At 42.2% G+C, this 24,248-nt stretch overlaps 1 protein-coding gene across 1 annotated transcript in view; it reads left to right on the top strand.

The window, feature by feature from the left end:
- The first annotated feature begins 14,791 nt into the window (after nucleotides 1-14,791).
- The window catches only part of LOC111153899 (nicotinamide N-methyltransferase), a 22,129-nt gene continuing 12,672 nt past the window's right edge, over nucleotides 14,792-24,248 (top strand). Inside the window, exons 1-2 of the mRNA XM_022513203.1 lie at nucleotides 14,792-15,077; nucleotides 15,842-16,049. Of these exons, the coding sequence (XP_022368911.1) occupies nucleotides 14,924-15,077; nucleotides 15,842-16,049 (362 nt within the window). The 5' untranslated portion in view covers nucleotides 14,792-14,923. The remainder of the gene's footprint in view (nucleotides 15,078-15,841; nucleotides 16,050-24,248) is intronic.

Genomic DNA, 24,248 nt, shown 5'->3' with positions numbered 1-24,248 from the left:
CAGTCAGGAAACACAGACTCCATGGCTGTTACATGCCTGCCCCTGTTTTGTATTCTGGGGATACATTGAATGACTCCAGCAAGGCCCTACCCTCATTCTACTTGGGAGCGGAAGGGAAGGCAGACAATAGAGGAATAGATCAAAGAGAAAATACAGTAAAATAAAAGTGTGAGCCCTAAGAAAGAAATAAATAGGGTGATACTGTGGAGAGGAACTGGGGCAGAGGGTGTGGGATGAGGGTCCATCCAGGTGCTGGGATGGACAGATGTAGACCGAGGTCCTGCACAGCCCGATAGTGATGTGACAGCGGGGGTCCCTAGAAGAGGGCTGCCAAGCCCAGCAGTGTCCTTCTCTCAATAACAGAGCCCTCCAAAACGCTGTGAAGAATGCTTTTGGAAGCAGAATCTACAGGCAGACAGGAACGGCTCCTCTGCTTGTTCCCATCCTGTCTGCAGGCCTCTCCTGGAGAAACCCACTTTCGAATGTTCCAGCCCTGCGTTTTGCCTTCCAGGGGAGGATCCCGGGCACTCAGACCTGCAGGAGAAACAGTAGACAGTGGGTGGGGTGAACGGCAGATTCGTGGAGGACAAGGCAGGTCATCCTTCTGATTCTCTCTGTGTGTGAGTGTGTCCTTCAGGGGAAGGAGGCAGGAGAGCAGGACAGTTCCCTGGGGACCAGTCCTAAACCTGTTTGGGATCGTTTCCCTTGTCCTTCACTCTCTGGACACAAGGGGGCAGTCGAGCCCCGAGCTTGACAAGCTGCAGGGCCCATAGGGCAGAGGACCATCTTCCCTCAACCTTCCTTGTTGAGGCTGGCTAGCCTTGTTCAAGTGGACCCCGAATGTGGGAATCAGGGAGAGGAGGGCCACTGCCCACACAGAGCGCCCTGATTTTCACTGACCTTCACGCAACCATATGTAAGACTTGCTGCCCACCTCCGCTTCCACAACAGAAGCTGAGGCCCAGGAGAGCTAACCCAGATCCTTGCACCGCGGGGCCTGGCTGGAGAGAGATCAGCCCATAAGTAGCTTGGGTGACAGAGCAAGGGAGAGGCACCCCAGCTGGCTGCTGGAGCGGAATTCTTCTGGGCCCTCTCCACTGGAGTGAAAATCTCCCCAAAGTCCATGAAGCTGGGCAGGAGGGCCTGGTGCAGGGGATAGGGCGTCGAAAGCCCATCAGATCCACTCTACAGCCATTAATGCCAATGCATGGGTCAGGTGTCAGGCTGGTGCTGATTATACGAGGGGGAATTGCATTCAGGCTCTTCCAAAAAGTTCACAGTCAGGTGGCCAAGGAGCCACTACCATGCAGTGTTGTCAATTCAGCACGAGACTAGGACAGGTCCTGGGGAACACACAGGTGTGGAGGTGGGGTGGGGGAGGTCACAGAGGGCTTCCTGGAAGCCTTGAGGATAAGGGGGTTTAGCCAAGCGAAGGTAGACGGGGATCGAGTCCCGCATCAGGCTCCTTGCTCAGCGGGGAGCCTGCTTCTCTCTCCACCTCAGCCTGCCATTCTGCCTGCTTGTGTGTGCTCGCTCTCACTCTCTCTCTCTCTGACAAATAAATAAATAAAATATTATTTTATTTTAAATAAATTATTATTAATTAATAATTATAATCAGCATCAACAAAATATTGATATTTATTTTATTTATTTTAATAAATAAAATATTTTATATATATGTATATATACACACATATATATACACACATACAGATTTGGATGAGGAAAACGTCCAAAGAAAAAAAGGAGTCACTGACTTTAAGCCACTGACATGTGGGGGTTGTTATAACGCTTAACCTTACCCCACGGATATGCAACTTTAGATGTGCTCAAATTGATCAGAGAAAGGTGAAATTTAAAAATTGTAGGGGTGCCTCGTTAGGTTAGTGGTAGAGCATGTGACTTTTTTGATCTCAGGGTTGTGATTTCAAGCCCCAGGTTGGGTATGGAGCTTCCTTTAAAAAAAATTGTCTAACTTTACTTATTTTCATTAGGCAAAAATTGGTAAAGTAGATCATTCCAAGAATTTTGGTAGGCGTTGGAGGTATGTATGGGTGTGTTGGTGATTACAGGCACTCCCATGTACTGTTGATGGGGATGTAGACTAGTATAGGCTTGCAGGGGACACTCTGCTGTGTCTTATGAAAATTGAATGGTTAATTGACCAATGACTTGGCATTTCTACTTCTGGGAATATACCCTGTGGAAATTCCCACCCAGGTCTGCACAGAGGAGACACAGACATTTACAGAAACTCTGTGTTGGGGCATTCGAGGCAATCTGGGTGTCCATCCCTGGGGGAGTAGATTCGGAAAAGGGGGGATGCCAGTCTTGGAATGGCAAGAAGTAACAGCCCACATGTACACATAGAAATGTGCACAGGCCTTAAGGGCATAGTGAAAAATGACATAAATAAAAGCATGTGCATATAAAAACAACTGTACCTCATGCACAAAAATACACATAAAGAAAAGAACACACACCCCTTAGAAAGTGGGTGTGAGGATGGAAGATGGGAGGGGATGAAGAAGACAGGATTGAATGGATCCCCCCCTTTGTCGACAACACGCGCATGTGTTTCCTTTACAAATCGGACTCCCAGGAGGCCGTGACACCTCTCCTCCACTTTTATGGAAAGCCCACATTCAGCCTTTACTGCTTATTTCCCAATTTCATAAGCATTCCCTTTTAATCACCTGACCTCGTGCTTTCTCAAAAACAAAACAAAACACAACGAAAGAGGAACAGATTACAAGAGCCAGTCTTAGTCCAAACAGCTTGTACTCAGAACATCAAACGGGTTGCTTTTCATATCTGCATTAAACAGAGGGAGAGAAGAGTGAAATATGTTAGCCTTCTATCTGTATCCTATTATTAGTGGCTGGACAGGTGTGCCAAATGTATGTATTATACCGCTGTGGTAATTAGCAGGAAGCAGGGGGAAAAAATCAACAGAACGGAGAAGACAGGCTTAAATCAGGTCATAGCCAGTATCGTAAGTAAGCACAGACTGAAGGAACATCACCCCAAAACGAAGGAAAGCGAAACCATCCATACGGCCCAGAAGCAAGCCCAGGTCTCCGCGTGGGGGCCCCGCCCTGGTTTTCAGCCTCAGGAGCTTTGGGATTTCTGCTTTGCCCCATGCCCCCCTCCAGCAGGCTGGCCACCTGCCACCGGAATGCCACTGGACCCTGGCTCTGCCACAGGCCCTTGAATGTCGTCTCCCTTTAGGTCACAAGACTTGCTACAGGGGTGAGTTGGGGCCGGACACCCCTTTGCTGGATTATGGAATTGGCCCCGGCAGAGGCTCGGGAATCTGCTCTTCCCTCCACCGCCCCCACCCGGGGTCTCCTTCCTCTCCCGTCACTGCTCTCCTCCAGAGGAGCAGCTCGCCCCCTGAGCCCTTCCTCTCCTTCCCTGCCCTGGCCTCCTTCTCAAAGCTTCTTGCAACCCCAGCAAGGGATTCAGCGGCCACTTAAAATTTGGAGACTCGCGAGTAGAGACCATCGGAGAACCAGAGTTCCTGATCAGTGTCTGTGTGGCTGTGGGGTTTCAACCCAAAGCTCCGTGAGAGGTTGCACGTTAGAGCGTAAGAAAGGCAGTTCTTTGCGCACACACGGGGTCCCCTGGAGGGCGGTTGGACCAGCCGCTTTCCTTCCCCACAGACGGCCGGGGCTCCGACAAGAGCGGGGCGCCCCGAGGCTGTGGACTCCAGGAAAGGGACCCCCCGCCCTCCCGCCTCCTCTCCTTGAAGGCTCGGATTAATCATTCCTGGACTCACCATATGTACTCATTAAAACCTAAAGCAGGCCCTGTGGGACCACATCAAATTTGACGAGTTATCATTTCGCTTGTAATTTTATTTATTATTAATTACCAAGCCCACGAGCAGTTCCAAATGGCTGGTGCCTAGGACTCTGGGAGTTGCTTCATTTGGCTCTGCCCTGGGTGCTGACCCGAGGGCTCACACCCGGCCGCGGGTCTGCTTTGAGCGGAGAAGCGGGAAGAGGCCCGGCCGAGGTGCTTCTCTGACCCTGAGAGTGAACCCCCCCCCCCCCAGCCCCCTCCAGCGGTGGTCGGAGCCGACTCCTAGTTGCTGCGTTGTTCCTGGGTGTACGGATCTTTCTGGAATAAGCAGAAGCCATGGCGTGTGAGAGGAGGCATCCCTGCCTACTGGAGTCTGAATCATTTCTGGAGCATTCCGGGCCTCTGATCTAAAGTAGGCCTTGATGTCTGAAGCACTTTTTCCAGCATTGGAAAGAGAAGCTTGGAGGGAAGCCTGAGTGGAGGTTTCTGTTATATTGCCTGCCTTCCTTGCCCCGTTTCTGTTGGAACAGCCATTTGTCCTTCAGTGCCCTTGAATGCTTTAACCCCATTGGGTAAAACCGAGTAAAAGGAGCCGCGCTGGGGGATGCTCATAGACGAAACTGGGGGACACTTCTGTGATCACGTACCTTCCTCTTCCTATCTGCGCTCCTTTCAAAAGCGACTCTGCATCTAGACATGCAGGATTTTTTATTTTAATCGCAGGGTTAATCATACATACGGAAGTGTTCATAAAGCACATTATGAAGATTAATAGAAAGTGAACACCCGGTCACTGCCCCCTTGTTGAGAAACCGGACATCCCCTTCTGTCCCCGGGGCCACACCCCCTTCTCCTCCTCCCGAGCCCACCAGTCTCCTCACCTCTCTTGTTTCTCTTTACAGCTTGCCACTCATGTAGGCAGCGCTAAATAATATTGTTTACTCTTGCCTGTTTTGAACTTTATATAATTGGGATAAAAAGGTACATCTCCTTTAGGACTTGCTTCTTTCCCATGGCGCCCTTTGGAGAACTGCCCACGTTGATGTCCATAGCTATACTTGGCACGAAAATGACCGTCTACTCTCATGTGTTTATTCTACTGTTGCTGGACATTTCGGTTGTTTCTAGTTGGGGGCTATTTTCAAACCAAGCTGCGGAGAAGATCACGTGTCTTTGCCAGATTTGCTCTAGGTATGACCCTGGCTGTGCCACTGGTGGGCACAGTGTGTGCCCAGCCCAACTCCCCTAGTTCATGGCAGCCTAGTCTCCAGAATGGTTCGCCAGTCTATACGCCCACTAGAAAGACATGAGAATATCTGCGATCCAGGTCCTTGGTGCTGGCCGATGTGATTTTTGCCAATTTCTCATTATATTTATTTTTATTTTATTTTTATTTTTTATTATGTTCAGGTAGCCACGGTACAGTACGTAATTAGTCCTTGATGCACTGTTCAGCAATTCATTAGTTAACTATAACACCCAGTGCTCATCCCACCATGTGCCCTCCTCAATACCCATCACCTTGTTACACCCTTCCCCCACCCTCCTTCCCTCTGAAACCCCCAGATTGTTTCTCGGGGTCCATAGTCTCTCATGGTTCATCTCCCTCTCTGATTTCTCCCCCTTTGTATTTCCCTCCCTTCCCCTATGGTCCTCCGTGCTATTGCTTATGTTCCAAATATGAGTGAAACCATATGATAATTGTCTTTCTCTGTTTGACTTACTTCACTTAACATAATCCCTTCCAGCTCCATCCACGTTGATGCAAATGGTGGGTAGTCATCCTTTCTGATGGCTGAGTAATATTCCATTGTGTATATGGACCACATCTTCTTTATCCATTCGTCTGTTGAAGGGCATCTCGGCTCTTTCCACAGTTTGTCTGTTGTGGAGATTGCTGCTATGAACATTGGGGTGCTCGTGGCCCTTCTTTTCACTATGTATCTTTGGGGTAAATACCCAGGAGTGCAGTTTCTGGGTCATAGGGTAGCTCTACTCTTAAAATCTTGAGGAATCTCCATATTCTTTCCCAAAGTGGCTGCACCAACTTGCATTCCCACCAACGGTGTAAGAGCTTTCCCCTTTCTCCACATCGTCACCATCTGTTGTTTCCTGTTTTGTTAATTTCTGCCATTCTAACAGGAATAAGATGTTATCTCATTGTGGCTTTGTTTTGTATTTCCCTGATGGCTAATGATGTCGAGCATTTTTTCGCGTGTCTATTAGCCATTTGTATGATTTTTTGCCAGTTTGATGGCTGTGTAGTAGCATCTCATAATTTACAATTCACTGATGAGACTAAGCATCTTTTCATGGGTTTATGGCCATTTGGATCTTCTTTCTTCAAAAGGGTGTGTTCAGGTCTTCTGGGTTGTTCTTTATTTTCATTTGGATTCACAGAAGTTCTTTATAAATTCTGGATCCTGGTCCTTTGTCAGTTTTACAAGTTGTAGGGTTGTTTCCCACTCTGTGGCTTCTCCCTTTGCTCTCTCTCTCTCTTTTTAAAGATTTTATTTATTTATTTGACAGACAGAGATCATAAGCAGGCAGAGAGAGGAGGAAGCAGAGAGCCCGATGCGGGGCTCGATCCCAGGACCCTGAGATCATGACCTGAGCTGAAGGCAGAGGCTTAACCCACTGAGCGACCCAGGCGCCCCATCCCTTTGCTCTCTTAATGTGTCTTTGGTTGTACAGATGTTCCTAATTGCAACATACTCAAATTTATAAATCTCAGACTCCCGATGAATGGTTTTTGTATCCGGTTTAAGAAATCCTTCTCCACCCTCAAGGTTATGGAGATGTTCTTCTATGCTACCTTCTAAATCCTTAGAGTGTTGCCCAGCATCTATAGTTTCTATTCCATTTGAATTGATTTTTGTGTATACTGTTTAGAGAAGGTCTGATTCCATTTTCTCCCCTATGGACACTCAATTACCCCAGCACTATTTATTGAAAACTCTGTCTTTCCCCCACTGATCTGGGATAACCACCTCTGCTGTATATCAAATGTTGATAAAGTTATGGGTCTGTTTATGGGCTCTCTGCTATTTCATTGGTCTATTTGTCAATCCTTACACCAATACCATACGGTCTTCATTACTATAGCTTTATAATAAGTGTGATATCTGGAAGAGCCAGTCCTCCTGCCTTATTTTTCTGCTTCAAGTGTAGCTACTCTTGGCCCTTGGCACTGTCATATAAATTTTAGAACTGGCTTGTCAAGTTCCGACAAAAACCTATTGGGATTTTAATTGGGATTTTACTGAGTCTATAAATCAATTTGGAGAGAAATGACATCTTTACAACATTGAGTCCTTCAATCCATGAAGTGGTCTATTTCTCCATTTATTTAGGTCTTCTTTAATGTCTTTTAATAAAATTTTATAATTTTCTCCATTAATATCTTGTACATATTTTGTTGGATTTATTCCTAGGTACTTCTCATTTTTTAATGCCATTGTGAATGAAGTCTGTTTTAAATTTCATTTTATAACTGTTGCTGGTTAGAAATAATTAAGTTTTTTATATTCACTTTGTATCCAGAAACTTTGCTAAACTCAGATTCCAGTAGTTTCTTTGTAGGTGATTTAAAATATTCTCTATATATCATCATTCTCCATTTAAAATAATAATTATATCTTTTTGTTTCCAATCCTTATACCTTTTATTTATATTTCTTATCTACTGTTATCTACTTGTCCAAGACCCCTGATAGAACACTGAATAAAATTGGTAATCATCAGCATTCTCTTCTCTGTCCTCAAATTGAGGGGAAAGCTTTTAAATGTGCCATCATTAAATATGATATTTGTTGAAGTTTTTGTAGATAATCCTTATCTCATTAAGGAAGTTACATTCTATTCTTAGTTTGCCAAGAGGTTTTATTGTTGTTGGGAATGGAAGTGGACTTTGAGCTTCCCCCCACTGTATGTCTGTTGAATGATCAGAAGGCATTTCTCCTTTGATATGTAAATATAATTGATACTAATTGATTTCTGCATGTTAAATTGCCTTGTATTCCTGCAACAAACTTACCTTGGTCATAGTGTAACTACTAAACGAATAGGCTGTTGAGTCAGACTCTATAGGTCTGAACCCCAACCATACTACTACCTAGCAGGATGACCTGAGCAAGCTACTGAACCTCTCTGTGCCTCATATCCTGAAATGGAGATTATAGTACCTCCCACAGAGAACCACTGTCAGCTTCAGTAACACATCCAAAATGCCTAAACCAGGGTCTAGCACCTCGTAAGCCCGGTGTAAGTGTTTGCTATTTTATGGACTACACGATAATTTGTTTAGGATTTTGTAGTGTATTCATGAGTGATTTTTTAGTTTGTAATTTTTCTTTCTCATAAATAACCATAGTACCTTGCTACTGGGGTTTTGCTGAACTTACAAAATTAGTTGAGGGTTGTTTTCTCGTTCTCTACATTCTGGAAGCGTTTGTAGAAGACTAAAATTATTGATTCCTTGAATGTAGGCTAGAACTCACCTGTGAAGCCTCTGCCTTGAAGGTTTCATGTGGGAACCGTGTTCAGTTTAAGTTCTTTGATGTTTACAGGACAATTCAGGTTTTGCATGTGTTGTATATTTACTTGGGAACTTACACATCTAAATTTTCAATATATTGTTGTAAAGTTACTCATGATGTCTAATTACCACCTTTGAAATATCTGCAGTATGACCATGAGGTTTCCATGTTCACTCTTGACATTGGGTGTATGTGCCTTTCTCTCTCTCTCTCTCTCTCTTTTTTCCCTTGATCATTCCAACCAGAAATTTGCTAGTTATATTAGTTTTTCAGATAGCTGACTTCTAAGCCTTGCTGATCTTCCCTGTTGTATCTTAGCTTTTTACTTTATTAGTTTCTGGTCTGTATTATTATTTTCTTCCTATTTATGTCTGCTTGCTGTTCCTCTTCTAACTTCATAACCCCGTTTACATTACTAGTGTGTACATTTGAGGAGTAGAGTTCCCCCTAAATACTCTTTTGGCTTCAACCCATCAATTGTGATGTGTAGCGCTTTTATTACTACTCAGTTCAAACTATTTTATAATTTTCACTATGATTGCTTTTTTTGAGCTCTAAGTTATTTATTGATACATTTCTTAATTTCCAAACATATAAGAATATTCTAGTTATCTTTTTGTATTTTGACTTTTAACTTAAACGTGTTGGTCAAAGAATATATTCTATATCATTTCAGTCTTTTGAAATACATGGAGGCTTGCTTTGTGAGCAAGTGTGGGGTAATTTTTAATGACCTGTGTATTCTTGAAACAAATGTGTAAGTGTTGGATACGGTATATTATACACATCTAGTAAGTCCAGCTGATGAATCCTCTGCTCAGGTATTACGTGTTTTTACTGATATTTTTGTCTGTATTATGTGTTTTTACTGATATTTTTGTCTATCTATAACTCCACATCACCTGCCTTCTTAAATACACTTTTTTTTTGTCCTGACAGATCTATATTGTGTCTTCTCTCTTTCTCTCTCTCTTAGTTCTTGCCTCCTTCTGAATTGATTTTTTTTAAAAGATTTTAATTTATTTATTTGACAGACAGAGATCACAAGTAGGCAGAGAGGCAGGCAGAGAGAGGAAGGGAAGCAGGCTTCCTTCTGAGCAGAGAGCCTGATGTGGGGCTCGATCCCAGGACCCTGGGATCATGACCCAAGCCGAAGGCAGAGGCTTTAACCCACTGAGCCACCCAGGCACCCCTGAATTGATTTTTTTTTTTTGTCATTCCATTTCCTCTTCTCTACTAATTTAGTTATTTTTGTAATGCCTAAAATCGGAGTATAGGTATTTTACTTTGCATCCCACAAGGCACTGGTGAGATGTGAGAAAGTGACAGAAAGAAAGGGAGCCAATCCGACCCCACTCATGAGCCAGCTCCTGCTGTGGGCAGCTGGGACTCACTCCTGCTGGAACTTCTGTGAGAATGCAGAGAACATGTCATAGCATTCCTGTCGCAGGAGTGAGGAAGCTGGCATAATTATTCAGCCTCTCTCATCTGTCAGTAGGTGAGGGCCTGAGGACTGTTGCAGAAGTTCCCCATATTTTCTGTCCTGCTCTGTGTAGGGGCCAAACATTGTTCTACAACCAGAGAAAAGCCTCAGGCTCAAGTACTTGCAGTAGAAAAACATTAACAGGCATGACAAGTGCCAGGGGAGTATGGGCAGTACGCCATCAAGTGTTTGGAATGACAATATGCATTGTTGACTTACCAGAGTCTAAAGATAATCTATAGTTTTACGCTTCCTGGATAATTCAAGGACCTAGAACACTTCAACCCCATGTATTTACGCTCCCCTGAAACTTACAGGCTGTTGCTGTTGTGTCTTTTAATTCCATCTTGCTTATTTTTAACCGCATACGACATTACTTCTTAAAAATTTTTTAAAGGTTTTATTTAATTATTTAGAGAGAGATAGAGAGCATGAGTGGGAAGAGGGGCAGAGAATCTCCAGCAGACCCCATACTGAGTGTGGAGCCTCATGTGTGGCTCGATCTTACAACCCTGAGATCAGGACCTGAGCCAAAATCAGGAGCTGGACCCTTAACCAACTGAGGCACCCAGGCACTCTCTGACCTTATTTTTTATACGTTTATTAGAATTGCCCACAAGTTAGGGTCCTTGCTTGTTCTTCTTTCTTTCTTTTTTATATTCTATTTATTTATTTGACAGAGATCACAAGCAGGCAGAGAGGCAGGCAGAGAGAGAGGGGGAAGCAGGCTCCCTGCTGAGCAGAGAGCCCAACATGGGGCATGATCCCAGGACCCTGAGATCGAGATCATGACCTGAGCTGAAGGCAGAGGCTTAACCCACGGAGCCACCCAGGCGCCCTTCATTCTTTCTTGTGTCTCAGACCTTGCTCTTTTGTGCACCAGTATTGTAGAACTCTTTTCCCACGAGGTCGTGATCTGAGGTAACCAACACATGCTTTATGAGCCAACCACATGGGAAGGGCATCCACCAATGGCCCACGCTGCCAGCCGTGTGCGAGGGGCATGCTTTCTTGACTTCTTCCACTTCTCCATTCTTCCCTCCCGTTCACTCTCTCTGCCTCTCTTCCTCCCTTCTTCCTTCCTTCTTGCTCTTTGCTCCTTCCAGAAGCTATTGATTTTGGAACTGTCTTCACTACGTTTTGTCCACATGAGAGGATTGCTTTCCCAAGCCAATGCCCAAGACATTATCAGTTCTTTTGATCACGGGAGCCTGTTGGGATCACCATGGAATAGAGTTCCGGCAGGAAGGCCACTAGAAAGGCTGACGTGCCCTTCAGCGTCCATGAGCTACACTTTTGTAGCTCTGCTCAAGGACTTCTCTAGTGCTCGCCTCCAGAATATTCACTGTTCTTGAATTCATATTCAAAAGGAAAATAAGATACCCAGGGACTCCAAATAATAAGGATAAAGCAAGAAGCATTTCATGTATACATCTTTCTTAGACTTGGGATGTGAAGTTCCTTTTTTTTTTTTTTTTAGCCACAATGGCTAGGGAAAGGAGTTGAGGGTTTTCGGTTAATTGCTTCTGAGAAAAACTCCACAGTGGACCATTGAGAAAGAAAAAGGGAAAATGCAGTTTGGGATTGAAGGGTCCGTGGACAAAGGAATAAGACCAATACAAAGCAAAGGTAAAGCAAAGCTTTATTTCATGCCAAGCAGCAAGAATCAAACCGACCAGCGGGGGCCACCTCTCACAGAGAAGGCGACCCCTCCCAGCCTCACAGACTAACTTTTATAGAGCAAAGGCCATGTAGTTGAGCCTGGCCACACACAGGTGGCCAGTTGAATTACAATTCACCCTATAGTAGCTATTTGAACTAGCCTATCACTGTCGTCAGAATTGGTATCTGAAAGTCACCCAAAAGGCAGGGCCCACATTCTTTGGTGGTTAGGAAGGTGCTTTCCTGATTGGATGTCTCTACCTAGCTTGACTCATCCTTGCATTCTGGGCTCTGTTATCTCCCCCTGACCTGACACGTCCTGGTATATGGGCTCTGTTATCAGGGGCTGGTCAGCCATATTTTACTGGTATCCCAGACTTGTTTCTAAGTAAGTTCCTCAGGGAGGTCGGGGGGCAGGGTCAATCTAAGTTTACGGCATAAACAACAAAATGGCTTGCTCTGGCTAAGTAGGCCCTTGCAGGGATAATGAAATAAACCACAAATTTAAATTTTTGTTGGAACCATTCAGGATCTGATTTAAAAATCTGATCTTTGTTTTATATGATTCAACAGTTTGTTTTCATAGAGTCTATGTTAACCCTGAAGCAGGAAAAAACAAAACAAAACAAAACAAAACCCTTTTCATTCTAGAAAAGCTTCCAGAGGCTGTTGATTTTAGAAGTGTATTTTTGCCACATGTGTATTTGTATATTCATGCATTCCTGATTATAACAGACATTCATGTGCAGTGGCTACAGGACGAACATGAGGAGCCGATTTCTATCTACAGTGAAATCTGATTCTAACTATAAATCTTGGCAACTTCCTAAAAGGGCAGGAAAAAATTAATGATGGGATGAGGGGCAAGGGGTATGTAGTCACAAAGCCGCATATAAGCTACAGAACCACTATTTTTGAAGTTCCTGTTAAACCAACCTATGAATGGTAAGAGGGTCTGTTTCCCAAGGTAAGGATTCAATGGGAGGGAAGCTATGGTTTAAATTTCTCAACACCTTGAACAAAGAACATTGAACACAAAAGATGCCATTAAAGAAAACCAAATTACATCTCCTTAACGTATGTCACTTTGGCATTTGATTATTTTGAATTAAAGGCATTCAAAAAAACCAGTGGACCCAAGAAGGACACCATGATCCTACTTTTTCTTCCTGAAAGCAGGAAATAAAAGTCCCCTATGAAGGGTACCCTCCCTGTACCAGGAGGAAGGAAGACATTCTTATGACCAGAGACAGGGAATTTGGTACAGAGAAATCTGTGCACACGAACCCTATTAAACCAACCTTACCCTCTTACTTATTTATCATTTACTACCCTTAGGCCAAACCCCTCTGCCTTGTCAATTCTTCACATACTGTTTCCTTGTCTAAACATATAAAAGCTTCCTGCTCTGGTCACTTCTTGAGGTCTTCATTCTCTTGGGAAGCCTCCTATGTACATGTAAGAAATTAATCTGGCTCGTGTCAGTTTCTTCTTCTCAGTCAATTCTTAGGTCCAGCCAGAAACCCAAAGATGGGAAATGAGAAATTTTTTCCTCTCCTATATTCTTATCATCCCATTTTATGTGCCAGCACTGAGGCTTCCAGATCTCAAAAGTTAGTTTTTCTAACCACTATTGTCCTATGAATTGTTGGTGGCAAATCAGGATGGCAATTTGTGTCTTTTGACTTTGAGTTCAGGATGCTTCCTGCTGGATGGACTCACTTCCCGGGTAGTTGGGAGAAGTAGGGTGTATTAGCTGTGGTGCCTTCAAGCCACTCACAGACATCTCTGAATTGATTCTACATCCTTCCCATCTGTGATTTGACTTTGCAGGTCCAAAGTCACAGTAATATGAGACAATTTGTCTGTTCCATCTAAGTCTCTGTGAAGGGCAGTCTCATTACCACACAGATCTCCTTCCCAACCCTCATACTTGCTAATAAGAGTCAATGACTGACCCATACTTGACCAAGCAGATTCTCTCTTTAAGGAACTGGATTTGGATCATGAAGACCCAGCTGGCCAGCTGTGAGGAGATGGGTTAGAAGATTCTGTAAGGTCAGGTGCAGAGACCAGCACAGGGAATGGTCCAAATGGAGCCACGTGTAGTGGATGAGTAAGAGAAGCCAGTTTGCAGAGAATCAAGGCCCCTCCCCCTCCAAAGAGAGACAAAAGAATAGAGGAAAGGAGGAAGAGAAAGAGAGGGAGAGAAATTAGTTGCCTAATGACTTTCTGGTTCATGAGACCCAGTTAGATACCCTGCAATGTGTTTCCACTATATTCTCCTATTAATAATTCCTTTTTCACTTGAACTTCTTTGAGTGAGTTTCTCTGCTTGGTAGCCAGATGGGTTCTTATGAAGTCATCCCCCGTGGAATATGGGGCACTCAACTGTGATTGCATTTTGCTGCAATATGACAAGAGTCAACTAATCAACCAGTGTTTTGAACACCTCCTAGGTCAGTGTGATAGGCAAGGGGCTGAGCCATAGGCCTTGATCTAAAGGTGGTTTTCAGGCATCCTTCCCGTGAATGCTTAGTTTGGGAAGTAAGATTGACACAGACAAAACCAGGAACAAATACACGAATGACAGAGGCAAGGGTTCGGCTGAATGAGCTAATTCTAAGGGCAATGTGAGTCCAGAAAAGGGAAGGTAAGAAGTTCTTGAATTTCTCCAAATTTCCCCTTGAAAGGACCATCAGGACTTGAATGGATTGAAATGAGTGGGGAGGCTTGGGGAGGAGGTGGTTGCCAGATGTGGAGAACTGGCAGCTGCTGGGGAGCTGCGGGTGCACAGGGAGGGGAGTGAGGGGCGTGTAGAGCTTGAAGAGAAGATTACATGAATGTGGCCTTCCCAGAATTGGAGGAAACCTTATCCAGGTTTCTAAAAATTGCTCTTTTACCCTCTCTCATCTGCAATTCCTTCTTTAGCCAATGTTCCTTAGCTCTAAAGACATTTCCTAATCCTCTTTCTCCTCTTCCTTTATGACCGTTAAATTTAAACCATTCCTTGTGACTCTCTTTTGGGAGAATCATTACGAGAATGATGTTGCTCTGGGGAGAAGACCCACCTCTCCAAACTTCGTGGTTCTTCTGTGAGCTAAATTATTTCCCAGATGAGCCCAGATGATTCTTCCCGCACTTGAACTTCACCCCTTGGCTGAGACCTGCATGTAGCTCACAGCCCTCCCCTTCCAACACACACATCTCGTAGGCGCCCTTGCCCAAAAGTTTCATCACCTCCTAGAACAGCCAAAACATTCTTGGTGCATTTCTGTTAGTGTTTAACCAAACTTTGGTCTCTAAGGCGTGGGCTGAACTCTAACAGAAGAAAGATTGAAGCCTGGGACTTAAAAAGACAACTTTTGCACGTTGACTGCATAGGTTCTGGAGGAGAAGGTGGGAGGGTGGTGGACACAAGAGCGAGCCACGATGGAAACTAGCTTCACCTCCAAGGACACTTACCTGAGACATTTTAACCCTCGGGATTATCTGGAAAAATATTACAACTTTGGGTCCAAACACTCTGCAGAAAATGAGATTCTCAGGCATCTCCTGAAAAATCTCTTCAAGATATTCTGCCTGGGTAAGTTTGTGTGTTATCTGTGTATCTCTCCACCAAATTATGAGACATACAGATGAAATGTCAGGGCAGGGCTGGGTTTGTGTCTAATCATTGCTATGTGACAGCCCTTTTGATGTTACATATGTATTTAAGGAGAATGAACACCAATGATTTTTTGGTATGGATATTTTACAATTTACAAAGAGCTTTTATATGCACGATCTCATGTGGTTGTGCAAAAGGAAACCAGAAGGTGGGAATTCTGTCCTTGATTTCATATCAGTTTGTTAGGTGACCAGTGCCAGCCATTTAACCATGATGGGCCGCTTAAAAAGTGAAGATTATAGTACTTACTCTAACTCAAAGGAATGTTGCGAGTGTGCATGAGATAAAAAAGACCTCCCAACGTAGGAAGAATTGGATGCTTTCTGGAGAGAGACGTAATGACCCAATTTTAAAAACAATTTTAACTTTTCCCAGAAGTATTCCTTAATAGTTTTTACATTTTCTGTTTAGCAGTCTTTCTGGATCAGAGGTCTGTAACCAGATGTAGATCTTGTCTTCCTTCTCCTGCACCTAAAAATATCCCGGCAGCATGCCTCCAGCCTGGATTGGGGAATGGAAAATGCAAAGATATTTAAAAAAGGATTTGAGGGATGAGTGAGTAGAGAGCTGGTCTGTCTTTAGGGCTCTCTCGCACAGTGCGAGTGAAGACTGTGTGTATCAGCTCTGGGTGCCGTCATAGGATGTCCGAACCCCCTTCCTTGTTGCCTCCTCTAAACCAGATGGCGTGAAAGGGGACCTCCTCATCGACATTGGCTCCGGCCCCACCATCTACCAGCTCCTTTCTGCTTGTGAATCCTTCAAGGAGATCATTGCCACCGATTATACGGACCAGAACCTGCGGGAGCTGCAGAAGTGGCTGAAGAAGGAACCAGGGGCCTTTGACTGGTCCCCAGTGGTGACCTACGTGTGCGAGCTGGAAGGGAACAGGTAGAGAAACCAAAGCCTGCTTCCCAGCTTTCTCATGGTACCTGAGGGATGGTTCATTTTTCTGACCCACAAATTATCCATAGAGTCCAAGTTAAAAAGTAAAAGAAACAGAGACCAGAGAGAAATCCAGATGGAGAATAAGAAGGAGAGAGGGAGAACGAGCCAGAGGGGAGTGGGAGTGAGTGTGTGCACACGTGTGTGCACCAGAACAGCAGAAGACACAGAGGAGAATGGAGGAGACGGCCACTGAGCCAAGAGGAGACAAAACCTTCCCAGGACAGTGCAGGGCGCAGCGTGTGGGTTAGGGTCCATGGGATAGCGACGTGGAGGACAAGTTCAGGGAAGAGGCGAAACCAGCTCCTTAGCAGCAGCTTTTGGGTGTCCAGGCTTGCCTGTCAGGGCCGTCCTCCATCCCAGGGCAGGGGACGCTACCGCGAGGGCAGCTAACGCTAACACCACCAGACACAACAGAAAGCTGACTAGGTTCTCGAACTGAGATTAGCAGCATAAAGGAGTTATCTGAAAAGGATTTGTCACTCGCCATCGACAAAAATCAGAGCTTGACATACTCATGGCTAATGACGGACAGCTTAGCCCACTCTGTCTACAAGTCGATTTATGCAAATAAGTCTTGTTTAAAGGATTAATTTCTTTCCACATGAGAACCAGTCAATAGCCTATAGACAGAGGTGGCCCGTTCTGCATTTCACTTTGTCTCTCTCTTGTCCTGATGTGCCTCCATCCTCTGGCGATTGTCCTGCGACGGCTCAGCTCAGTCCCTCTGTCCCACGCAGGGGACTGTCCCTCCAGCAGCAGAATGTCTCTGCTGCTCTGGTGACTGCCGAGGCCCCGCAGGCTCCTTTGCAAACCGTATCAAAAGACCACTTCGATATTCCTCTTCCAATCATTTGGGCCCCCTCTGCTGCTGCTTATATGCTCCATTATTTCTACATTTTCTTTTCCTGCTCTTATAGGTTTTTTGTTTGGTTTGGTTTTTTTCTCTGTCTTTCTCCACCCTCTTGCCCATTTTTTGAAAGCAACAGTCCTTCTCCAATCCACTTCTCCCTGTATTTGCACCCCCACCTTTGCGCATATACTAATCTGTGTGGCACAGCATCGTCTCTTTCCTTACCTTTTTGCTCACAATGGGAAAGTATCCCTGTTTTTTTAAAAAGATTTATTTATTTCAGAGACCAGCGCGTGTGCACATGAGCGGAGGGGGAGAGAGGAAATAAAGTAGACTCACGTTGAGCAGGGAGCCCGATGCGGGGCTCCATCCCAGGACCCTGAGATCATGGCCTGAGCCGAAGGCAGACGCTTAACTGACTGAGCCACTCAAGTGCCCCCAAAGCATAGCTATTTTTTTTTAAAGATTTATTTATTTATTTGACAGAGAGAGAGGGAGAGAGAGCGAGCACAGGCAGACAGAATGGCAGGCAGAGGCAGAGGGAGAAGCAGGCTCCCCGCCAAGCAAGGAGCCCGATGTGGGACTCGATCCCAGGATGCTGGGATCATGACCTGAGCCGAAGGCAGCCGCTTAACCAACTGAGCCACCCAGGCGTCCCAAGCATAGCTATTTTTAATGAACATATCCCATGCTTTGGTCAGGAAAGGGCTCTTTCTTCCCAGGAAGACAACCCCCTTCAAGAAACAAGTGCTTTTGGCTCCTGGTTAAAGGAACTAGCATTTATTCATTTATTCAACGAACCCAGATTGAGCCCATATGATGTGCCACATAGTCCTATCTACTGGGATAGACTGGTGGACAAGATGAGGAAGCCTCAAGTCTCCTAGACCTTATGTCGGGGAAGGCAGGCACATCTCAGATCACTTAGGGCTTTGAGGCCAGGCTAACAATCCTGTACTTCAAGTGTGCTGAGAAGGCATGAGAGGTGTAGCCAGGAAAGTGATGCGACCCCCCACCTCCTTTACATTTACAAAGCTCCCTTTGGCTATTGTGTGGAGAATGGATTGGGAGGGTTTAGAGGAGAAAGGAGACACTTTAATCCAGGTAAGTGATGATGGTGGCTTAGACTACTGGATTGGTTGGTGATGGAGAGAGGAAGATGATTTTAAGATGAATTGTTGAGATAGGCTGGATAAAAGTTTGGTAATGATGGGTCATGGAGAATGATGAGAGGAAAAGTCTCAGGAATCATGTCCGTGTTTCTCAACTTGAACAACAGGAGGAGTGAAGTAATATTCCTGAATCCCAGGGATAAATGTAAAATCATGTGATCTTAACATGTCCCTAAGGAATATGTTTACCTCTATCCTCTTCTTCTAGAGTGATGGTCAATTCATTTTTCTATATGTGCACTTAAATTTGATTCTCATGGCTTCTCTAAATGTGCTTATTCCTGAGTCAGATTCTCTTCTGAAACTAACTCTAAATTCTGCTTCTATTTCTTTAACCTCTTCATTCTTTTTCCATGATCTGCTGAATTCTAGCTTAGTTGGAGTATTCTAAACTTCATATTTATTTTCTTACATGTTGCTGCTACACTTATCGATAGTCAGCATGGGTTGTCTGATGTAAGTTATCAAGGTGACTTGTTGTTTATATAATTCTTTATAATATGGTATGAACAAATAGGAATTTTATATTTTGTTTCCCAATTAATGTTTTTGCTGTATGCAGAGTCACTAAACTTCCACGGGGTTTATGCTGGTCTTTTAACCCTTTTACCAGGAAAAGTAAGTCTTGAAATCAGATAGGGTAAATCCTCCAACTTTGCTCTTTTTCAAGATTATTATGGCAATTTTAATGTCATTATATATATAAGTGTGTGTATATATACACACACACATATATTACATATATATGTAATATACACACATATACATATATAATACACACACATATATATTATATTTAATATACATATATAACACACATATATTACACACACATATATTATATTTAATAGACAAATATATATTATATTTAATATATTTAATGGGATTATAATTAATATATAGCCTTAGTTTCAGGTGTACAATATAACAACTCAACAATTCTGGACATTACTGAGTGCTCATCATAGGTGCGCTCTCAGTCCCCTTCACCTGTTTCCCCTATCTCCCCTCTGGCACCACCAGTTTGTTCTCTGTATTTAAGAGTCTGTTTCTTTTATCTGTCTCCTTTTTTTTCTTCCTTTCTTCCTTCCTTCCTTTCTTAAATTCCACATACAAGTGAAATCATATGGTGTTTGTTTTCTCTGTCTGACTTATTTCACTAAGCATTATACCTTCTAGGTCTACCCATGTTGTTGCAAGTGGGGGGGGGAATCACCTTTTTTATGGCTGAGTAATAGTCCCTTCTGTATATATGTATACACCACCTCTTCATTATCTGTTCAACCATGAATGGACACTTGGGTTCCTTCTCAATCTTGGCTTGTAACTAATGTTGCAGTAAACATAGGGGTGCCTATATCTTTTCAAATTAGTATTTTGTTTTCTTCGAGTAAGTACCCAGTAATGGAATTACCGGATCCTATGGTATTTCAATTGTAATTTTTTGGGGTACCTCCATACCGTTTTCCAAAATGGCTGCATCAATGGTGCATGAGGGCTCCTTTTTCTCCACATTCTTGCCAACACTTGTTATTTCTTGTCTTTTTTATTATAGCCATTCTGACAGGTATGAAGTGATATCTTATTGTGGTTTTGATTTGCATTTCCCTGGTGATCAGTGATACTGAGTGTGTGTTCATATGTTTCTTGGCCATTTGTATATCTTTGGAAAAACACTCAGGTCCTCTTCCCATTTTAGTCAGATTTTTTGTTTCTTCGGTGTTGGATTGTATAAGCTCTTTATACATTTTGGTTATTAATACCTTACCAGATATGTCATTTTCAAATAACTTCTCCTCTTCAGTAGGCTGCCTTGTTTTCTTGTTGATGGTTTCCTTCACTGTGTAAAAGCTTCTTTATTGCCATTATATTTTGAAATAAATTTTAGAATAAACTAGGGTCCCTGGGTGGCTCAGTTACTTAGGCAGTTAAGTGTCTGCCTTGGGTTCAGGTCATGATCCTAGAGTAATGGGGCTGAAACCTCGGCTCAGTGAGTAGTCTGCTTCTCCCTCTCCATCTGCCCCTCCCCTGGCCATGCACTCTCTCTCTTTCTAGTAAAGTAAGTAAAATCTTTAAAGTCTGTTTTTTTTTTTTTAAGATTTTATTTATTAGAGAGAGAGAGCACAAGCAGGGGGAGTGGCAGGCAGAAGGAGAGGGAGAAGCAGGCTCCCTGCTGAGCAAGGACACCAACTTGGGCCTCGATCCCAGGACCCTGGGATAATGACCTGAGCTGAAGGTGGATGCTTAACCAACTGAGCCACCCAGGTGTCCCAAATATTTAAATATTTAAATTTGGGGCACCTGGGTGATTCATAAATTTTAGAATAAATTTTTCTATTTCTTCCAAAAAGGGCTGCTGAGACTTTGATAGTGATCTTTGAAGAGAATGGGCATATGGAATCTGCAGTCCATAAACATGATCTCTCTATATATTTATCTAGGACTTCTTTAGTTTCTCCCAGTAATATTTTGTAGTTCTCAATTTTTGTATATATTTTGTTAAGTTTGTCCTGTGTTTTATTTTCTTAATGTTATTGTTAGTTGTACTTTTTTAATTTCAATTTTCAAAAATTTGCTAGTATAGAGAAATATAATTGATTTTTATATGTTGACCTTGTGTCCTATAACCTTGTGGACTTCACTAATAAAATTTAATAGTGCTTTTTGTAGATTCCAGAGGTTTTTCTATGTACAGTCTTATATCATCTGCAAATAAAAATAGTTTTACTTCTTCTATTCTAACTATATGTCTTTTATTTATTTTTCTGGCCTTATTACACTGTCTAGGACTTCCCTATCAATGTTGGATAGAAGAGATGAGAGTAGACATATGTGCCTTTCTCTACATCATAGAAAAAAATGTCCAGTGATTCATCATTAAATATATTAGGTATAGATTTTTCACAGATATTCATTATCAGATGAAATTTCTTTATATTTTTAATTTCTTGGGAATTCTGTTAAATGTTGAATTTTGTCAATTTTGGAGGAATTAATTGAGAGGGTCATATGATTTTTCTTCTTGATTCTGAAAATGTGAATGATTTTGGAAGATTTCTGAATGTTTAAATCTAATATACATCCATTGGTTAAAGCAGTATCTTTCTATGTATGACTGGATGTGATTTGCTAATATTTTGTTAGAGATTTTTACATCTACATATATGAGGGATACTGAGCTATAATTTCCTTTCCTTATAATATGCTTAGCAGATTTTGATATCAGCATAATGTCAGATTCATATAACAAGTTGAAAATGTTTCTTCCTCCTCTGTTTTTTGAAAGTGTTTTTGTATTATTAGTATTATTTCTTCCTTAAATGATTCCTTCCTTAAATGAGGCTTATAGGAAGGATTTTTTTTCATGTGTGTGAAGTTTTAAAAATTCAAAATAATATTTTTATTGGCTATTTCAATTTTCCATTTCTTCTTCATTTTGATAAGCAATATTTTCCAAGGAATTTGTCCTATGCATCTTGGTTGTCAATTTTATCATCATAGTTTTTTTTAAACAATATATCTTTATTACTCTTTTAGTGATCTTCCTTCTTTCATTCTTGATATTGGCACTTTGTCTTCTAAAATATATCTTGATCAAGCTTGCTAGAGATTGACCAATTTTATTAACCTTTTTGAAGAACCAACTTCTGGTTTTGTTGATTTTTTTCTATTGTCTTTCCATTTTCAATTGTTTTGAATTCTGGCTTTATTTTTCTAACGTTCTCTCTTCCATTTACTTTAGTTTTAATATGCTCTTCTTTTTCTTGCTTCTGAAGATAGAAGCTTAGATAATTGATTTCACACATTTGTTTCTTCTAACTTGGCCACTTAAAGCCATAAATTTCCTTCAGAACTGTTTTAGTTGCATCTCATGATTTTTGATACTTCATATTTTTATTATTACCCACCTCAGCATATTTTCTTAATTTTTAACAAGATTTATTTATTTGTTATTTGGGAGAGAAAGAGCATGAGCACAGGGGACAGGAAGAGGCAGAGGGAGAGTTGAGAGAGAATCTCAAACAGATTTCCTTCTGAACATAGAGTCCAACATGGGGTTTGATCCCACAGCCCTGAGATCTTGACCTGCGCTGAAATCAAGAGTCACTTAACTGACTGAAACACCCAGGTGCCCCCTTCAACATAGTTTCTAATTTCCTTTGTGATATCTTCTTTGACCTGAATTATTTAGAATTGTGTTGCTTGATCTCCAAAAATTTCAGGATTTTCTAGATACTGTTATTGGTTTCTATTTAAATTTTATTGTAGTCAGAGATTGATCTTATGGTCAACATATGGCCTATTTTGGTTAACAATATATGTGCTTTCTACACTGAAAAGAATGTATATCATCCTGTTGTAGGTGTAGTTTCTATAAATATCAATTAAGTCAGGTGGATTGGTAGTATTTTTCAAATTTTCTATGTGATTTTTTTGCTTATCAGTTACTAATAGAAAGGTATTAAAATCTCAGATTATGATTGTGGATTTATCTCTTGTTCCCCATCATTCTGTCAACTTTTCCTTCATACATTTTGAAGCTTTGTTGCTACCTGCATATATTTTTAGGATTGTTTTGTTTTCTTGATTTATTGACCATTTTATCTTTAAGAAATATCTCCCTTTACTGTTAGTAATACACTTTGTCTTAAAGTCTACTTTGGGGCCACCTAGATGTCATTAGGCATCTGCCTTCAGCTCAGGTCATGATCCCAGGGTCCTGGGATCAAGTCCCACATTGGGCTCCCTGCTCAGCAGGGAGCCTGCGTCTCCCTCTCCTACTCCCCCTGCTTGTGTTCCCTCTCTCCCTGTGTCTCTCTCTGTCAAATAAATAAATAAAATCTTTTAAAAAATGAAAATAATTTAAAAAGTCTACTTTGATTTTAATATGGCCACATCAACCTTCTTATGCTTGGTATTTGGATGGAGTGGTAGATAGCCTCGAAGATGGCTCCCAATAATCTTAGCTCAAATATTCATCTCTTGTTTAATTGCCTTCCCTTGGGTGTCCATTGGATTTAACAAGTACAATGTAGCAGAATACTAGGACACTAGTCCTGAGATTAGCTTACAAAAATACTATGGCTTCCCTTTTGGATACCCCCATCTCACCTGCTTGTCTGGAGTGAGCTTGGAAGCAACCCCCCCCCCCAATTTTACCTTCAAATGAGACTGAAGACATGACCAACACTGCCTCATGAAAGACCTTGCATCAGAGGTACTTAGCTAATCTGTGCCCAGGTATCTGACCCACAGAAACTGGAAGATAAGTGTTTATTATTTTAAATCGCTAAGTTTTAAGGTAATCTATAATGCAGCAATAGATAACTAATAGACATGGTATATCTTTTCCACCCTTTTGTTTTCAACCTGTGGTTTTTTTAATACCTAAAATGTTTTTCTTGCAAGTGGTATGTAGTACATCTTGTTTTTCAATCCAGTGTGGTGATTTCTGCCTTTTAACTGGATTCTTTAGTTCACTTATATTTAATGTAATTACTGATAATCATCTTGGTATATATTTTCTACTTGTCCCATCCATTTTGTTGTTCATTTTTGCCTTTTTTCCTGCTTCTCCTTGGTGTAATAATTTGATATTCCACTAGTACAGATATAAAGATTTTTAGTATTCCTTTTTATCTTTTCTGTTGACTCTAATCTTTTCTATTGACCTCTTTTGTGTCTTGTGGGGGTGTATACATGTATGTGCATGTGTAATTTTTTTAGAAATTTCAGTATGTATTTTCGACATATCTATTACCTCATGAAGAACATAAGATATTATAACAGTGTAATTCCTTTAACCCACTCTTGCCTTATGCACCTCTCATATATTTTACTTTATATATATGATAACATTATACATTGTTTTTTTTTAAAGATTTTTATTTATTTATTTGATAGACAGAGATCACAAGTAGGCAGAGAGGCAGGCAGAGAGAGAGGAAGGGAAGCAGGCTCCCCGCTGAGCAGAGAGCCCAACGTGGGGCTCGATCCCAGGACCCTGGGATCACAACCTGAGCCAAAAGCAGAGGCTTTAACCCACTGAGCCACCCAGGCACCCTTATTATTTTTGCTTTAAAAAGTCAGTAGTGGGGCGCCTGGGTGGCTCAGTGGGTT

This window comes from Enhydra lutris, unplaced genomic scaffold (genome assembly GCF_002288905.1).
Source record: "Enhydra lutris kenyoni isolate GAN:26980312 unplaced genomic scaffold, ASM228890v2 scaffoldscaffold34, whole genome shotgun sequence".
Taxonomy (NCBI): Eukaryota; Metazoa; Chordata; class Mammalia; order Carnivora; family Mustelidae; genus Enhydra; species Enhydra lutris.
The sequence above is the reverse complement of the archived record's forward strand: the minus strand, read 5'-3'. Positions and strand labels throughout refer to the sequence as shown.